The sequence below is a fragment of the Capricornis sumatraensis genome, chromosome 3, assembly GCF_032405125.1.
Source record: "Capricornis sumatraensis isolate serow.1 chromosome 3, serow.2, whole genome shotgun sequence".
Lineage (NCBI taxonomy): Eukaryota > Metazoa > Chordata > Mammalia > Artiodactyla > Bovidae > Capricornis > Capricornis sumatraensis.
The window spans coordinates 166,433,216-166,452,154 of NC_091071.1; the positions used below are offsets into that span (position 1 = coordinate 166,433,216).

At 50.8% G+C, this 18,939-nt stretch overlaps 1 protein-coding gene and 1 pseudogene across 1 annotated transcript; both read left to right on the forward strand.

Moving 5' to 3' along the window:
• Positions 1–17,703, forward strand: PEF1 (penta-EF-hand domain containing 1). Its single transcript, XM_068968768.1, has 5 exons — positions 1–54; positions 9,709–10,018; positions 14,239–14,394; positions 14,868–15,011; positions 16,671–17,703. Exons 1-5 carry the CDS (start codon positions 31–33, stop codon positions 16,898–16,900), a joined length of 864 nt encoding a protein of 287 aa, XP_068824869.1. The 5' UTR covers positions 1–30; the 3' UTR covers positions 16,901–17,703.
• On the forward strand, positions 3,371–3,492 carry LOC138077290 (small nucleolar RNA SNORA70; annotated as a pseudogene).
• Positions 17,704–18,939: the final 1,236 nt, after the last annotated feature.

An 18,939-nucleotide genomic window follows, 5' to 3' on the forward strand; every position in this document is an offset into this window, starting at 1 on the left:
CCCTCGCGGACGTGTGACGTCAGAGTCGCCATGGCCAGCTATCCTTACGGGCAGGTGAGTGTGAGGGGCGGGCGAATTCAAGTAGGGCCCTCGCTAAGTCCTGCCCGGACCCCCCTGGTTCGCTTTCTCCCCGCCTCCTCCGCGCCTTTTCCCACGCTGAGGTTGTCTTCCGCGAGGTTGCGCAGGAGAGAAGGGAAAAGAGATGGTTGGTCGCGCCTGGCTCACGTCACGTAGGCATGCACGTCTGGGAGGTCGTGTCGCGCCCCCTTTGACGTTGCGCATGGGAAGATTTGGGGCTCTTGGACCCCAGAGTCAGACTGCGCTTGGCCTGGGCCCTATAACTCTCCCAGGACTCCACCGGGGCCCGTAAGCGGGGTCATCAACGCCAGCAGAACGTTTAGAGCACTGGTTCTGTTGGTATCTTTTGGGGAGTCGATAAAAATACACCTCTGACGTACTGCATCTGAATAATCAGGAGAATCTGTGGTTTTAGCAGAATGCACAAGTGAGCTTGTCTGGCCACTGATTTAGTCCAGTACCTTCGTTTCACTCATAGAAAAAGTAAAACCCAAGAAGACATGGAATTTATTTGAAGTCGTTAGGCAGCAGAATCCGGAGCTGTCAGCAAATGCCTCTTCCCCAGCGCACCTTGATCCAGCCAAGAACGCCACAGCAAGGTGATTGTGTGGCCAGAATACGTTGTTGGATGACAGAATGGTTGAGTGATCAAGTGCAGTTTGGTGTCAGAGGAAGGTTCACATCTTGGCTCCATCACTTAGTTTAGAGCCCTTAAACAGGGTACTTTTGCCTTTCTGAGTTGAAGTTTCCTCCTCTGTAAAATAGGGCCATATAATAGGGTCTATTTCATCGAGCTGTTATGAAGAATAATGAAGTGATGCTCTTAAAACCTTTGGTACAACTAAGAGTGTAACGGGTGTACCTTTTAGTATTTTGATTTTTCCTAGATTCCTAGAAGGTCAGTGCTGGAAGAGCCCTCAAAAGAGTTCCTTCGTTTTATTAATTTACTTTAAAATGTCGTTTATTTGGCTGCCTCAGGTCTTAGTTCCAGCATGTGGGATCAAGTTCCCCAACCAAGGATGGAACCTGGGCCCCCTGCGTTGGGAGTGTGGAGTCCTAACTGGTGGACCACCTGAGAAGTGCCAGGTTCCTTCATTTTAAAAGGAGGAAACTGAAGCTCAGAGAGGGCTCCTGAGTTGCCCAAGATCACACTAATTTAGGAGATAAAACCCACGCAGGAAAAATTGGCAAACAGGGTCACATGGGCTATTACTAAGCGCTGTGTGTAATCACATACCAAAAGATGTGGCAAGAGCCCTCTTAGGCAGTGCAGCCCTGTACACAGTATTTGGACATCCATATTCTCCGTCGTGAAGGCACTATAAGGCTTGCAGGAATAATTGATTCAACTTATAACTCTGGAAAGAGCCCAAAGAGGTTAAGTGGCTTGCCCATGGTTGCACATAGCAAGTGAGGGAGCATCTATGCTAGAACTTAGAACTTTTGTTGCCTACTTGGCAGAGGTAGGAAAGAGAGGCCCGCTGGGGCTGAGGTTAGGAGGAAGTATAACCAAGCTCGGTTCCATTTGCTGAGGCTTGTGAGGTGTTAATAAGTATTGCTAATAAGGAAGTATGGATAAATAAGTTTGTTAAATATAGTACGTTTTTCATCACAAAGCATCTCAGAATTCTTAATTTGTTAATAAACATTGTATATTTGCTAGAGAGGGACGGAATATGCGGTGTTTCTTAAACTTACTTAACCATGGAAAACTCCTCCTCCCCTGTTTTGAGCCTGGTGGTTTTTTTGGTGACACCAGTATTATTCTTGAGGAATATAGTTTGGGAAAACATTGCCATGGTGCATTGTTTCTCGGTGGGTGGTCTGCCTCAGAATCCCCTAGGAGCTTGTTAAAAAAGCACGGATTAGATTTCCACCTCAGACCTGTTCTGTACCCAGAAAAGGCCCAAGCGTCTGCATTTTAATAAGCTTTTGGAGATCATTGGTATGCATCCTAGAAGCAGTGACAGAAATTAGGAGCCTGAACTTCCAGGTTAGACTGAATTGGGCTAGAATCCTAATTCTGCTATTTACTATTTATACCCCTTTGGACAAATCATCTAAGGACTCTGAGTCTCAGTTTCCTTACTTGTAAAGAGGGAGGAATAATACTTCATAGGGCTGAAAAGAGGATGAAATGTGGTAACGCCTGTAGGCGACCTGGTGCATTGCTAATGTGTAGTGTGTGCTGGCGGGTGGTGGCGTCGCTCTTGCTTCTGTGATCGCTGTCGTCATGCCGCGCTGCCTGGCCTTAGGCTCAGTGAGACAGTGAGAAGGAGCACAGAGAGAAATGTGCCTCAAGGAGAAGAAGAAATGCTCTTCCCTCACCATACCTTTGTTCCTCCTATCCAACTCCTGGTCCACCGTGTGGCAAGAAAGGAAGTGGGTTGTTTGAAAGCATCCAAAAAATTAGTACTGCCTGTCCTCCACTCAGTATGTAGCCCTGGAGGATTCCAGCCTCCTGTTAGGAATCAGAATTCCTGTAACTTTCCACTGCCTCCTGCCTGGGGGGTCCTCAAGCATGGGCTGGATAAAACTCAAGTACCCTTTGGTCGTGTCAGGGAGCCAGCCTAATGGATTTCAGCACATAAGAGCTTGGTCTCTGAGACCAGAGAGATTTGGCTTCAAACCCCTTCACTGCCATTTCCTTGCAGATATTTCCCACCAAAGTCTGAGGCTTGGTATCCCCCTTTTTATAAATGGGATCATAGGCATACCTACCTCAAGAGTTACTGTAAAAATTAAATGAGATAATCCACGTTAAGTGAGTGATACGGTGTTTTGGCATGTAGTAAATACTCCAGGTGGAACAGTGATACAGACACATGAATTGTAGAATCAGCGTGATGAGTATTAAATGGGAGTAAGAATCAGGCCTGCACAGGAGAGATCCCTAACTCAGTCTTGAGGGAAGGAAGGCTTTTAAAGGAGATGACATTTAGGCCAAAAGCTGAATGTCTGGTAGGAGCTGGCTGCATGAAGAAAGTATTCCTGCGGAGAGAACAGTGTTCGCAAAGGCCAGGAAACAAGAGCCCAGTATTGTCGAAGAATTTAAGGAGATCAGTCTAGTTGTAGTGAAGAGGAGGGGGAATGGTAAGAAATGAGACCAGAAAGGTAAGCAAGGACTAGATCTTAAAGGGCCTTATGTTCCGTTTTGAGGAGGGTGGACTTGTGAGAGATCTCCTAAAGAGTTTTATCCCATTTGTGTTTTGAAGCTGTTCCCGGGGGGCACTGTCAGGATGGGTTGAAGCAGGGAGACCAGTTTCAAAGCTGTTGAAGTAATCTAGGTGATTTGCAGCCAGTTAAGCCGACTGTGCTCTTTCCACTGTGGGGGCCCCGTGTACCATGGCCGCAAACAGCAACCTCCTCTGAGGTATGTACAGCCTGTTGCCCTAAGGGACCTTGGAGGCAGCCTTTTCCAGTGGACATTCATGATTGGCATGCTGTCCCTAGTCTAGACTCCAAGCAGGTTATGTGCAGTGCCTTTAGAAAGCGCCAGGGGAGAGTGGCCAGGTACGCTGGCCAAGTCATACTGTCCATCCACACCAAGCTATAGAACAAGGAGCTTGTGATTGAAGCCCTCCGCAGGGCCAAGTTCAAGTTCTTTGGCCACCAGAAGGTCCCCATCTCCAAGAAGTGGGCATTTACTTAAGTTTAATGAGGATGAATTTGAAAACATAGTGGCAGAAAAGTGGCTCATCCAGATAGCTGTGGTGTCAGATACATCCCTAGTCGTGGTCCTCTGGACAGGTCATGTGCCCTGCGTTCTTGAGAGCCTTGGTGCTGACCACCCCTTATTCATGCCTACCAATAAATCCTACTTTCCTGTCCAAAAAAAAGTTATCTAGGTGAGAGAACAGTGGCCTGGTGAACAGGGAGCTGGGAGGCAGAAGTGAGGAAACTTGGCGCCTAATTGAGGCAACAGAGAGGAAAGCGGAGGGCTCGGGGTGCACCAGCATGTCCCTTCACTGCCATGGGCACACCGGGAGGAGCAGATTTGGATGGAACGTCAGGAGGCTGTTGGATATGAAGGTCTGCAGCTCACAAGAGATGAAGCTGGAGAGAAAGATTGTAGAGTGTCAGCACAGAGGTGGTAATTGAAGTCTTGGGACAATTCTTGGCTCGTTGTTTATTGGCTGCAGGCTTCTAGCCTTTAAATATTTTAGGACGTTCTGCTGGTTGAACGCTCAAACCACTCCTTCTGTAGTCTTGTGACTGTTTAACTCCTTAGAATGGGCTCTAGCCTCCGGCAGCAGGCTGGGGGTGGCTCCAGAGCACAGGTTTGTCTTTGCAACACAGCCAACTGTTCCCCGTCAGCCTCAGCATGGACCAACCTTTGACACCTCTGAGCTTTACTAGCATCTTCAGGGTAGAAGAATGAGCTCTCAGAGCCAAAGCAAAGTGTAGGACTTTCTGAGTGAGTTATTTAAGAGAGGGTGAGCTCCCCACTGGGGCTTCCTCAATTACTCAATGGTAAAGAATCTGCCTGTGATGCAGGAGATGTGGGTTTGATCCCTGGATTGAGAAGATCCCCTGGAGGAGGGCATGGCAACCCGCTCCAGTATCCTTACCTGGAGAATTGCATGGACAGAGGAGCCTGGCATGTTACAGTCCACAGGGTCGTGAAGAGTCGAACACGACTGAAGCAACTTTGCATGTGCGAGCTCCCCACCACTTACAGGAATGTAAGCACAGATTCCAGATGGTGCTACAGAGATTCCATCATTGATTGAAAGGTTGGACCAGGAGGCCTCCGGGGTCTCTTAGAATACTGTGGCTCTTGAACTGGGTCTAAGTGCTGGAGTGAAAACAGGATAGAGTTCTTCTGAGTCTCCCTGATTTCTGGGTTTGAAGCCTCTGAAAGATCACCTAATCCAACCTTTCCCCCTTCAACCCTGCCCACTGTAGAGACCCATTATATTTGACACATATATTTTGGACAATCCCTGCCACTGGCGTGTGGTAGACTCTCACCCATTTATCGTGAACACTTACTTAGAAGAGGGTCGAGTGGGTGGAGTCATGCAGACCCTGTTTTAAATTTCACTATTTCTAGCTGTGTCCTTCCAGGCACGTGATTAAACTGTCTGGTCCTTAATTTTCTCATTTGTGAAATGGGGATCATAGCCCTTACCTCATAGAACAGAGGGTCTGTGAGAGCCTTAATAAAATGTTAATTGCTCCCTTCCTCCATACAAACTTATCGAATGTATTTTTCTTGGAATCAGTAAAGACATAGGATTAGTTTGGAAAAGACCCTGATGCTGGGAAAGATTGAGGGCAGGAGGAAAAGAGGGCAACAAAGGACTCAATGGACATGAGTTTGAGCAAGCTCCAGGAGACAATGAAGGACAGGGAGGCCTGGTGCACTGTAGTCTGTGGGGTCACAAAGAGTTGGACATGACTTAGCAACTGAAAAATAATAACAACAACAAAGGGTTAGTTTTCTGTAATGTTTTGGAAACCGTGGTTACTGAACTTTTCCTGTCTTTTTCTCTCTTTTTTTTTATAATCTCGTGTTTATTATCAGCATGAAATGCTCTTGGAAAAACCTCTTAGAGGGGCTGGTAAGTGGCATGGAGTAGTATAAGAGAACATGGAGTCAAGGACTCTCACTCCTGTTTCGTTTCTGGTTCTGACCTTTACTCATAACTCAGTGACCCTGGGAACCGTCTCCGCCAGCCTGGATTCTGCTGGTTTTACTCTCTTCATATGGTGCAGACTAGAAACCTGAGTCATCCTGAACACTTCCCCTTCTTCACTCCTCCTTCCATTGCTTCCTTAATCTCATTAGTTGCCAAGTCATGTCTAGTCTATCTCTGAAATAGCTCCAGAACCCATCCTGTTCTGAGTCTGCTGTCTGGTTCAGGCTCTGCTTGTCCTGAGCCTTGGCTGGTTCCTCCCCCGCAAGCTCATCCTCCACACCCTCTGCCGCTTAGTTCTCTAAACAAGGCTCTGATCACGTTTCTTCCCTGTTGGAAACCCTCCTATGGCACTCCGTTTCCCCTGGCATAAAGCTCCACATCTTCTGAGTGATATTCATTTGTTCACGTTTTTATGGAGGCTTGCCGGTGCCGGGCACTATGCTGGACACTGGGGTGCTATGATGAATGAGGCCCAGTGTCTGCCCCCAGGGAGCTTACTGTTGTGTGACAGAGAGAAATTCTAAGATGCAGGCCCCCACCAGCTAACCGAAATGCAGCAGGAGAGGTGCTGGGACAAGGAGCAGGGAAAGAGCCTGCCTTTCTGAGTTCACACTGCATTCTTGCCCCTGCCCCCAGTTTGTTGGCCCACTCCCTGACCACTCCATGCTCGCCCTCAGGTCTGTGCCTTTTTCTTTCTTCTCGCTTCTGTCTGGGATGTCCAGTTTCCTTTTGGAGAATTCCTGTGCGCCAGACTCTGCCTCCTCCAAGAAGCCTTTCTTGAGCCCCTGCCTGCGTGTGTTCCTTTGATTGCTTATTTATCATTTGACAAATGGAACCAATTCCTCGACTCATGCCTCTGAATAGCATTTAAGTCGATTTTTCTGATGACACTGGTCAGATTGTATCACAGTTACCCCACGCTTCTCAAGGCCAGGCCGTTTTGTCTAGCACAACCTAATACAACATTATTGCTCTGTAAAGTCTTACTGAATGAATGAAGTCTTTTAACAGTTGTCCACCTCAGTTTCTGAAAATAGGCCTTCTACCACCTTCCCTTTTTTCTGTTAAAGGATTGTTGTTGGGATTTTGCCAGTAGTGTTTCTGAGTGTATGTGAAAGTGTTTTGTAAACTGTTCATCTGAGGGCTTTAATGCAGGGCAGAAAGGAAAGAGTTTAGTTGCCATCAGCCCCCTGGATTGTGATAGCGCCAAGGTCAGAAGCCCTGCTGGGACAGCCCTCACTTGATTGTCATGGGGGCATTTCCTGAGGTAAGGACTATGCCTCAGGTGTCCTCAGCCAGGAACAGTTTATGGCTTCACTCACAGGAGTTCTTGGGAGCAGCAGTCAGCTCCCTGGCTTCTTGTCCAGCCTGTTCTTTGGTTTGCGCAGCCTCTGCAGAGTCCTATCCCCTCTTCGAGCCTACCATGGAATCCTGTGCCCTGTTGCTTAAGGAAAGAGCGCTGTCGCAGGAGGTAGTGGGAGTCGCTGGGCTAGGGTGTGAACAAGGAGTGGTCTGCCTCCACGTCAGTGTTTCTTGAGCCAGTCCCTTCCCCTCACTGGGCCTTAGTTTCTTGTGTGTGAACTGGAGGGGATGGATTGAAGAAGTTCCCTGTGCATCTCTCCAGCTCCATTGGGAATCTTTTAAAAATTTTATCGATTTATTTTTGGTTGTGCTAGGTATCTGTTGCTGTACCTGGGCTTTCTCTTGCTGTGGATAATGGGAGCTACTCTTCCTTGTGGTGCGCAGGTTTCCCACTGAGGTGGCTTCTTTTGCAGAACACGAGCTCTAGGACGTGTGGGTTTCAGTAGTTGTGTCCGCACAGGCTTAGTTGCCCTGAGGCACATGGAATCTTCCAGGACCATGGATCGAAGCTGGGTCCCTTGTATTGGCAGGCGGATTCTAAACCACTGGACCACCAGGAAAATCCCCCTTTTTTCATTCTTTGTTGGTCCCATGGCACCTGGCGTATGTGTCCATTTTAAACAGCTCTTCCCTTATGCTGCTTTGTTAAATGCTGCAGAGAGAGTCTCCGTGCTCCTTTGAACATTTCCCTCTCCTTTATACACTGGACCGCGCCCCCTGCCCCCCCTTGCCGCTCCCCTCCCCCCGCCCCTGGTTTAGGGCTTTGCTGATAGTAATAATAATAATATAACAATGGCAACTATGATTTATGCCAGACACTGTTGTAAGAACTGTTTGTCTTGTATTAGTGCTTTTCAAATTGCCTTTTGAATCACTGGGAGGGTTCTGCAGGGGCTCACTCACAAGCTCACAAGGGAGGGCTTGCGAGCCTGCCTGATTGAGGCTCTGGAATTGCCACCCCCAACCAGAGCAGCTTTCTGTTGTGAGTTTTTAGATTTGTATTTATCAAAAGGTTCTTTAGCTAAAATTTAACAAAAGCTGTATACATTTCTTGTAATCTGTGGAACAATTCAGTGAGAAAGGGATTATTATGTATTTTGCTTGTGAGAGAACAGGCTTAGAGAGATTAAGCCACTGGCACATGGTCATGGAGTCAGCTGATGGGAGCAGAGTATGGAACTGAGATTTGCCTGTGGCTTCATTATCTGTGAAGGAGGCTTGCTGTGAGCTCTGGGGAGCTTCCAGGGCAGAAGAGCACCCCCGATGCTGAGTGGGGAAGGGCCCGCCACCCACCCTCCCTCAAGAAGCTTCTCTTCCTTGAGCAGGCAGTCCCTCTTTAGATCAAGTGTGAATTTGGCCTTAGCCTTGAAGGTAACTGTCCAGGAAGCCATCAAGCACAATTAAAAGAGAAAGTCCAGGTTCACACTGGCTAGGCTGCTGGCGGTTGGTCTAGGATTCGTCTAGATGGTAGCATCCTCAATTTTTGGAGCTGGGCCCAGTTGCCCTCTGTGCCCTTGACCTCAGCCCACCTGCAGAGGCCTTGGCTGTCCTCCACTCGGCCTTTGCCCGGCCTGTTAGGGAGATGGAGCCGAACGCTCTTGAGTCTCAGGGATCCCTGGCTAGTGGCGTGGGGACACGAACAAGAGCGGGCGTGCTCCCATGTAGGCGCTGCTGTTCCCATGGCCCGGGCTTAGCAGCCAGCAGACCTGCATTCCGGCCCCAGCCCTTCCATGTGGTTTTGTGTGATTTTTCTGGACTTGAGTTTCCTTCTCCTTAGGGGAGCGCTAATACTAATAGTTAATGTGCATTGAGTGCTTTGTGCTAGGGTCTCTGTCAGAACTCTTCACGCAATAGGCCTCATTTCATTCTCACACTAATTGGTAGGCAGGCACTTTTAAAGCAAAGAATATTGAGGTTTAGAGAGGCTAAGTCACTGGACCAGTTAGTAAATGGCAGAACCCCAACTTGAACTGGTCTTTTTCACTCCTAACCATTGTCCTGTATTGCTGTAGGAATAGGGTCTTGCCTGCCTGTCTCACAGAGCCGTGGGGTGAGTCTGGGGAAATGTTTTTGCATCATGAGCTAGAGTACATTAAGGAAGACGTGCTCTGGGTGAATCCATGCTATAGATGCACCACTGGTGACTGGGAGGGTCAGGGGCATTACTGGAGATTGTGTTTGTGCTGTGAATTCTGCAAGTAGCAGTGGGGGTACCATGGAGTGTGGATTTTGAATTCAGTTTGATTCATTTGCCTGCTCACTGATACAGTCAATATTCACTGAGCATCCATTCTGCCCTGGGGGCTGGGGATAAAGTGGCAAACCAGTCAGGATACCAGCCCTTGTGGAGCCCCTTGGTGGGCAGGGAAGGGCAGGTTTCCAGGGGAGCCAGGAGAGCAGGTTTCCAGCCCTGCCTCTGCAGGTCATGGGCAGTGTGATTGGGTAAGCTGTATGTCTTCTGGACGCCACAGGTTCCCCATCTAAACCATGGGATCATGAGTCCAGCCCAGCCTGTAGGATCATTTGAAAGAAAGGCCGTGGCAGGGCTTTGTAACTGCAGAGTGCTGTGCCGTGGCCAGTTCCTGGCCTTGTCCTTGTGACTGATGTCTTGCTCTTCTTGCAGGGCTGCCCAGGAGCTGGGGGACAAGCACCCGGAGCCCCTCCGGGTAGCTACTACCCCGGACCCCCCCACAGTGGAGGGCAGTATGGGAGCGGGGTACCCCCTGGTGGCGGATATGGAGGAGGTCCTGCCCCTGGAGGGCCTTATGGACCACCAGCTGGTGGAGGACCCTATGGACACCCCCACCCTGGGGGGCTCCCTTCTGGAACTCCAGGAGGACCCTATGGTGGTGCAGCCCCAGGGGGCCCCTATGGTACACTACCTCCAAATTCCTACGGTGCCGGACCTTACGGACAGGGACCACCTCCTCCTGGTAAGTAGGGGTCTTGGACTCCAGGTGCCTTGAGCCTTGTTCTGAGTTATCCAGGGCCCTGTGTGCCCTTCTTGTGAATGCACAGGCAGTCTGCTCCCTGGCTTCTCAGCATCTTGTCTCTAGCTTTGCTTGCATTAGCAGAATGAGAAGTCTGTTAATTAGCTTTGCTGTGGTGACAACAATTCTGGAATCTCTGGCTTACAGCAACAAACGTTTATTTCTGTTCCTCACTCACACTTGTTTACTCTTGCTTACACGTCAGCAGCTGCAGGCTTGGCTGCTGAGGTTCTGCTCCACATGTCTTTTCTTTCCAGGATCTCGGCTAGAGGCACAGCCCCTTTTGGGGTATGCTCTTTCTCTGACAGACGAAAAGAGCAGGAGAGCTAGAAGGAATGCACAATGCCTCCTAAGCTTCTGCTCTGAAGGACTGTATATCTCTTCCACTCAGGTTTTCCCCTGGTTCAAGCCTGACATCAGTAGGATGGGAGTGGATATTTCTCTCATTAGAGGGGGCTCTGCAGCCCCTAGGCAGTGGAGAAGATGTACCATGCTCTTGCCAGAAGTGGGGGAAGGAGTGGATTAGCCAGTCATTGGAGACAGCACTACCATCTGCTGTGGGAAGGAACCCGTTTTCTGTGTAAGGGAGACTGACTGCTTATATGCAGAAAGGCACGGTTGCCTAATTGCTGAAAGTTTGGCCTTTGGGATAAGATCACTTACAGATCTGACCACATTACTTCATCTCTCTAAGCCTCAATAGCCACATCTGTAAAATGGGTAAATATCACTGCTTCACAGGATCGTTAATAAAGATTAAGTGAGAAGTTGCAGGTAAACACTGGGCACAGTGTCTGGCACATGGGAGGGGCTTACTAGACAATGTTCTGTTAGAGGGCTCGTTCTGGAACATTCTCAGCGGAGGAGTATTCAGCATTTAATGTGACAGCAGATGTGACGAGGGCTGTCCCACTGCAGAATGCAGAGGCAGGCAGGGGAGTGATGAGATGAGGTGGGGAAGGATAAAGAGCAGAGGCAGTGAAGGTGGGCTGCTGGACAAATGGGCCTGGGGAGGGGGCTTGGCAACTTAGTGGCTGTGGAGAAGCTTAGGTGGGGGCTTCAGGCTCAGTGAGGACTCCTGAGTGGCCTCAGACTGGCTGTCAGGAAAGGTGAGTGCCCAGACCCCTGCGCCCTCCCAAGCTCATCCAGTGAGCCTGTTCACAGCATACTTGTTCCGAGGAGTCCGCCCCGGCAGTGAGGCAGCCTGAAGCCACCCTGCTGCCCCTGAAGGGCCTCCAGGGAGCCGTAGTGCAGGGAAACTGCAGCATCTTAGTGTACAGACCGGCAGGTGGCCGAGGGAGAGCCTCAGACCTCGGGGGTTCTGAACACTGGGAGCCAGTGGCATTTATCTTGTCAGAGCCGGCACTGCTGGCTATTTGCTTTCAGCTCAGCAGCTTCCTGGTGGATTTCCTCCTCCTTCTAAAATTTTGTTTCTGAGCCTGCATGAGGTCCCAGCAGGGGAATGGAACCCTGGCTGTGACGCTCACTCCTCCAGGGCATGAGGCCAGAGATACCTTCTGGGGCTGCAGAGGAGGGGAGGAACGTGCTTCAGACTGTTAACTGCTCACCCTCTGCAGCTGCCTCTCTCCCAGCCACCATCACCTCCCCGCCAGCGCCGCCCGTGAACCCCTGGAGCAGTGCTTCTGAAGCATGATCCTTGCATCGCATGCCCTGGGGTCACCTGAGGGCCCATCTTAGCCCTGCTGAATCCAGGGTCTAAACGTTGAGCACCATGCTCGGCCAGAGAGGTTTGGCCCTTAAAGTTGCCCCCACTGCCCACAGGGAAGATCCTAGGGGCACTCGACTCCCAAAGGGCCTCTCCAGCTCCCACCTGCCATTACCCCTCCCTCCCACCAACCCGAGACCCCGTGGCGTGCTCCGAACACACTGTGCCTTTGCCATACGGCTTTTCTTTTCCCCATTGCAACTCTCTTGTCACCCTTTCAGACCCAATTTTAAAAGCTCTTCCTCTGTGAGAAGGTGACTGCACACATTCCAGGCCCTTTGCAAAAATTTTATTTTGCCATTATGTCACTTAGTCATCACAGAAACCCTGGGAAGTAGGTCCAGTTTAGAAATGGAGGAATCAGTACTGAGGAAATGGAACAGTTTCTCTAAAGTCACACAAGTGAGTAAGGATCAGAGCTCTTTGCTTCCAGAGGCTGAGCTCTTCTCTGCTGATTGCAGAGACTCTTCGCCCGTGCCTATGGCCTCCTCCACGTCTGGCACAGCAGCTGTTTTTTTAGGAAAGAGGGTGGGGCCTGTCGGGATTTCCCATCCAAGGAGGTCAGCCTAGTCCCTCAGTCAGGCAAATCTTTTTCCTTCCGGCCTCGCTTTGGGGCCTGGGCGGTGGTTTCTGTGCAGTCTCTGATACTGCCTTGTGCCAGTGAGCCCTTTTTGTGGCCAGTCAGCTCAGCAGGTTTACCAGTACTCTGGCTTTTTCCCAAGACAGTCTTCTGTGCTTCTCTGCTTTCATCTGCCACCCTCTCCCCTCACCCCCAGCCCACCCTGCAGTCACCTTCCCAAATGAATGATCCTTTCTCGCATCTTCTGACGTATGCACAAAGTTCTCAGACACCCAAAGCTGTTTGAACCCCGACAGCAACACTAATAATCAGCAGTTACACAGTACTTAGATGGTGCCAGGTGCTGACCTAAGGGCTTTCATGGATTCATTATATCTTCATAGTAACCTTATGAAGTAGATGCTATTGTGTCCTCATTTCACAGATAAGAAAACGAAACACAGAGGACTTTAAGAGCTTAGCCAAGGCCGCACCCGGGAGAGCTGAGGCTTGACCAGGAGCCGCCTCTGGCGGGGGCTGAGCACCTCCCTCTTCTGTGTCCTGCCGTGCCCCTGAGGATTCAGAGATGAGTTAGCCTTGGATCCTGCCCACAAGTTGCTCCAAGTATAACCTGGAAGAAGTCAGGAAAAACATGTACACAGAAGAGTGATCAGGGCTATAGAGTGAAGGGGTACAAAGGAGAGAGGAAGGAGGTCCGTCCAGGAATGGAAGAAGAAAGGCTTTAGGGAAGGAGCAGCATTTTCTTTGAGTTTTGAAGTGTGGATGGAAAACAGATGCAAAGAGATGAGGGAGAAGGGGATGCAAAGCAGAGAGAACCCAGTGGGTCAGGGCTCCGCGGAGGGGCTGGGCAGCTCTGGGGAGGAGCAAGGGCCTTACTGCAGCTAGACTGGCACAGAAGGGTGGGGAGACAGACCGACAGGTAGACAGGGGTGGACCACGTGGTGGGGAGGCTGGAATGCTGTTTCGGGGACGCTGGACTTCATTGTAGGCAGTGAGGCACCTCTGAGGAGTTTTGAGTTGAGGGAGGGGGAAACTGGTGAGAACAGTAGGATTTTACAAAGGTTACTCAGCTACAAGTGCTGGGTGGTGGAGAGTTGCCATATGGGGGATTCGGTTAGGATTTGGGGTTTGTTCCACAGTCAGGTGAGAGGGGTCTGAATCAGGGCAGGTGCAGTAGGAACAGGGAAGAGTTGATAGCTGTGTGTGGAACTGCCAGCTTTGGGCAGCTCTTTGGATGTGTGGGGTGAGGAGGTGTCAGAGATGTCCGCGGGGAAGTTCACAGATGAGGACCTCTGGAGGCCATGGGGAGGGAGGAACGATGGAGCTCTATGGCCACCCACACTCTGGTAGGTCCGGATAGGATATGCCAGCTCTCATGGTGCCAGGGCAGTCAGAGATGGACCAGACCTGGTTCCCACCACAGAGAACTCCCTGCTGCCTGCTGCTCAAGATGCTTGTCTCTGGGCCATGCGTGTTAGGTGCTCAGCAAACAGTTTTAGGTCCCCAGTCTGGGGGGAGGGCAGAGATGATCCCCCTTCTCAGAAGATTCCTAATCTGACAGACGAGTCCCTGTTTCTCAGAAACTTAAAATCAAATAGAAGAGTGGCTGGAGCACTGTAGGAAAAACCTGAAGGATTTGTGGAGTAGAATTCAACGCATTTACACAGAAGGTCCTCTTCCATTAGAAGAAAGGTGTTGTCTAGATGGAAGCCAGGGAGGGGGCAGACAGACCTGTAAGGCTTTCAGAGAAGGGAAAACCTGTAGCCAGGGAGGTGCCGAGGCTGGCCTTCCCAGCATTTCTGCGGATTGGTCTTGAGACCTGCATCTGACTGTCCTGGTTGGCACCCCTTCCTGTAGGTGGCGTCCTTCCCAATGTGGATCCCGAGGCTTACTCCTGGTTCCAGTCAGTGGACTCTGATCACAGTGGCTACATCTCCATCAAGGAGCTGAAGCAGGCCCTGGTCAACTCCAACTGGTCCTCATTCAATGACGAGACGTGCCTTATGATGATAAGTGAGTCCTAGCCTTTCCCCACGGGCTCGAGCTGGGGTTGAGCCACCTGCTGTCTGACGGGAGGCAAATGGAAGGCCATTCTGAGGAGAATTTTTTCAGCCAGGGAAGATTTCACGATGAGATGTCCCTTAAACTGAGAGCTCTTTTCCTTAGAACTTTTCTCAAGTTCTAGACATGGCTGAGTCACAGGCCAGCTCGGTTTCTTGCTCTGCAGGATGGGACTCCTTGTCCTGGTGGGTGAGGGCAGGGAGGGGGTCAGCCGCCGAGCCTGGGGAGATGATGCACTTCTGGCAGGGATGGGGCTGGTACAGCGCTTGCTGAGGGTGCGTCTTGGGTACCGGCATCTGGGCCTCGGGCCTCGGGCCTTGGTTCTGTGGAGTCTCCTCCTCGAGCCTGGGGGGACGGGCTGCCTGAGTGGTACCTGAGGACCCTGGGCCTTTAGTTTTGAAGCCTTCTTTCTCTTCCCCCACAAGACATGTTTGACAAGACCAAGTCAGGCCGCATCGATGTCTACGGTTTCTCCGCCCTGTGGAAGTTCATCCAGCAGTGGAAGAACCTCTTCCAGCAGTATGACCGGGACTGCTCGGGCTCCATCAGCTACACAGAGCTGCAGCAAGGTGAGGGCCTGGCAGGGACTCGGTGCACAGGCACAGCGGACCTTTCTCTTTACTCCCTAGGACAGAGCAGGGGATGCTCTCTGCCTTCGGACCACCTCGTGTCCAACTGCACTACAAAATGCTGCCCTCAGCACAGGCCCCCTCCCCACCCTGTCTGTGACCTGGCTGGACAGTGAGCCAAATCCCAGGCAAGGACATGAGCAGGGCTGGACTCTGACAATGAAATTCCTGGCAGCACTGGGTCAGACAGATCCAGCTGGCAGGGAGCCTTGGGGATGGAAACTCAGCAGCCCAGGGCACTTTAAGGCTGGTACGTGTGGCTTGTGTGGCTCTTTCCTTTTGAGTTTCTAGCGTGCAGAATGGAAAGAGCCCTGTAGAGGGGCTCAGAAAGATGGCTTCTGTTGTTGGCTCTGCTGGAAGGCAGTTTCCTTCCCAGAGTATTCTAAACGTAGTTGGGTAAGATGATGTGAGGTCACAGCTCCAGGTCTCATTCCATGTCTGACTCTAGAGGACAGTTGGTTAGTGTGGTTGATGAGAACTGGCCAGGGAGCTTTGCCAGCTGAGAGGGCGAAAGGGCTCCCCAGAGAACCCAGCCCATCACCCTGGCCATGGATTTACTCAGACCAAGGAGCTTGGAGGCAGGGGGAGAGGGGAGCTCCCTGGTGGAAGAGAAAGGAGATTTGTCCTGAGCACCTACCCTGTTGCCAGGTGGTGATTTGGTGATGGATGTTTGTAAGGGTGATATCATCACAGGAAAGCTAGTACTTATTGAATCTTTGCTATGGGCCAGGCACTGGAATAAGTTTTTCTCCTGTGTTACGTCATTCTGTCTCCGCACGTGATAGGTACTGTTTCTTATTCCCCACCCTTAGATGAAGGATCTCTTATTATTACCCTTTTACAGATGAGAAAACTGAGGCTTAGTCTAGGAAACTTGCCCAAGGGCCACATGGCAAAAGGGAAGCTGAGATAGTAGCCTGAAGGGATAGATTATACAGAGAGGAGGAAGGGAGCATCCCAGCTGAGATAGGGGGACGTGGGGAGCAGTGTGGAGGCTGCTACCTTGGAACTGTCCTGCAGCCTCATCTGGGGGAGATGGGATGGTTTTATTACTTTTAACACTTACTCTGAGTGTTTATTATGTGCCAGGCAGTATGCCAAGTCCTTTGCATGATCATCTCCTCTAATCTTAATAGAACCTACAAGGTAAGTATTATCCCCATTTTAGAGATTGTAAGACAGAGGATTAGCAAGATTAATAAACTACTTGCAGAGGGGCTGTCTTGACTCCAGAGCAGGCCCTCATAGACTCAGCTGAGCTGCCTCTGATGTCTGTCAGCTTGGAGCAGGGAAGCTCAGGCTTCCGTCTGTAATACAGACAAATCAGATATGAGCATGTACAGACTGGTGTCATTCTGGGACCCTGTGGGCCCCTAACTAAACAGACAGTAGAGACCTTGAGAGCAAGCGATGGGGGCCTTCCAGCTCAGGGGAGGACCCAGAGCTCCTGCTGTACTCCTGCCATCTCGGACATCTGTCCCGTTTTCGCCTGGGTGCCAGTCCCCTTGATGTTCCTGAACTGCCGTGCTCCGTGGAGCTGGTCGATGGCAGTGCTCACGGCAGGTTTTTGTGTCTGCTCTGTGTGCCCCTCCTCTCCAGCTCTGTCCCAGATGGGCTACAACCTGAGTCCCCAGTTCACCCAGCTCCTGGTCTCCCGCTACTGCCCGCGCTCCGCCAATCCCGCCATGCAGCTGGATCGCTTCATCCAGGTCTGCACCCAGCTGCAGGTGCTGACCGAGGCCTTCCGGGAGAAGGACACAGCTGTGCAGGGCAGCATTCGGCTCAGCTTCGAGGACTTCGTCACCATGACAGCGTCTCGGATGCTATGACCAGCCCATCCGCAGAGTGGGGAGCGTGCCAGGCGATGACGTTTCCTGGCTCCTGGGGTGGGAGAAGCATGTGGGCCTCTCTTCCTTTCCTGCCCCTTCTAGAAAAAGAGTCCTCCCTTGCATGATGCAGCAGTGTTCCCAAAGAGTGCTGGGAGTCTGTGTCGTGTCCTCCGAGTCGCGGGGCCTCGGCTGAGGCCACACGGGTAGGGCCTGACTGAGGAGAGGACTGGAAGTTGAATGTCCTTATATCCCTGAGCGTTTAAGTGGCACATCCTTGTGCCAGTTGCAAGAGATGCGAGTCACAGCTGTGGAGTTAGTGTCCAGTTGGCTGGCTGCAGCCTCTAGCTTTTCCTTCTGTGCCCTGACGCCAGTGGTAAGTATTCGTCAGCCTCTTCCCATTAGGAGCTGCATTCCCTTGCCCGTGCTGTCTTGTCAAACAGACCCCGTTTCTCCAAAGCAGAATCTGACCGGGGTAGGGGTGAGAGATCTGCCCATGGGACCTGTAGCTTAGATTTCACCCCCACAAGGCCATATATGGTTGACTTGTAGCTGCCCAGGGGTTGTCCCTGCTCAGGGAGCTTGGGCTGTCTGCTCTCTGGGCACCTTTGGCCAAGCTCCCCCTCTGCAGCTCAGACCCCTCACTTGCCTGTGTCTTCTGCTTGACTTCAGTCCCCAGGGAACAAGTTGCCACCTCCCACTGCCAATGCTTGTTTTATTTGTGTTTATTTTTTCATTTGGGGCCAAAAAGTTCAGTGACACCGTAAGCTTCAATATAAGAATAAAATTCTGGAGTTGCATGTTTTTCACCAACCTTCCCAGTTAAAGGTCCATGCATGTATCCATTTAGTTACTCATTTACTTCAGTCAACAGATACTTAAGTACATATTATATCCAGTGGTCCCCAGCCTCTTTGGCACCAGAGACTGGTCTGGTGGAAGACAATTTTCTCATGAATAGGGGAGTGGGGAGGGAATGGTTTCAGGACGATTAAAGTGCATTACATTTATTGTGCACTTTATTATTATTGGGTTTCCCTGGTGGTTCAGAGGGTAAAGCGTCTGCCTGCAATGCAGGAGACCCAGGTTCAATCCCTCAGTTGGGAAGATCCCCTAGAGAAGGAAATGGCAACCCAGTATTCTTGCCTGGAGAATCCCATGGACAGAGGAGCCTAGTAGGCTACAGTCTACAAGGTCAGAGTCAGACACGACTGAGCGACTTCACTTTGACTTTCTCATTATTATGCCATCAGCTTCACCTCAGGTCATCAGGCATTAGATCCTGGAGCTTGGGGACCCCTGCTGTGTACCATGCTATGCAGAAAGAAACAACTCAAAGGGCATGGCCTTCATGGGGCAGCTGTCACTTACCTGAGTGAAGTTAAGTGTCAGGGCCTGCCTGGTTCAGTCCAAGGGGCTGACTGTGTGCTTTATAAGAGTTTTAGGGCCGGCATTCTGGGCTAGAAGCCACCACTCCAGACTTCTCACAGCATGGCCTTTTATCATCTTAAGCCCTAGTTTTATCTTCCAGACAAATTGCATTTATGAACTCATAACTTTCCCCCCATTTTTATTAAGCACAAACGTCTGTACTTACCAGCTGGGTCTTCAGCATGATAATCGGCCTACGCCAAACGTCTATAGTGATCTGACAAGATCTCAATCAAAAGCCAAGACACCAGACATTCTGGCTTGCCAGGGAGACTTGATGATGGGCAGTGGCAAGTTAACCCTTTCACTCTGGGGGGTGAAGATAAGCAAGCCAGGCTCTCCTCCATGCTTGGTTGGGGAAATGGCTCAGTGGGGCTGGCAGGTGTGTCAGGCTGAGCGAGTTCAGCCCCATTCTCTTCTGGCTGCTGTTGTGCTAGAATCCTCAAGTTAAATGGAGTCCATCCAGTTCCCAGAGGCCAGTCCCCACCTGGAGCTAGAACCCCCTCCATCTACTCCACTGTCAGTCTGGCCTCTGCTTGCCAACCTCCAGTGACAATTCAGTGCCTTTCCAGGCAGCCCATTTCCTCCTTGACTAATAGGGACTTCTTCCT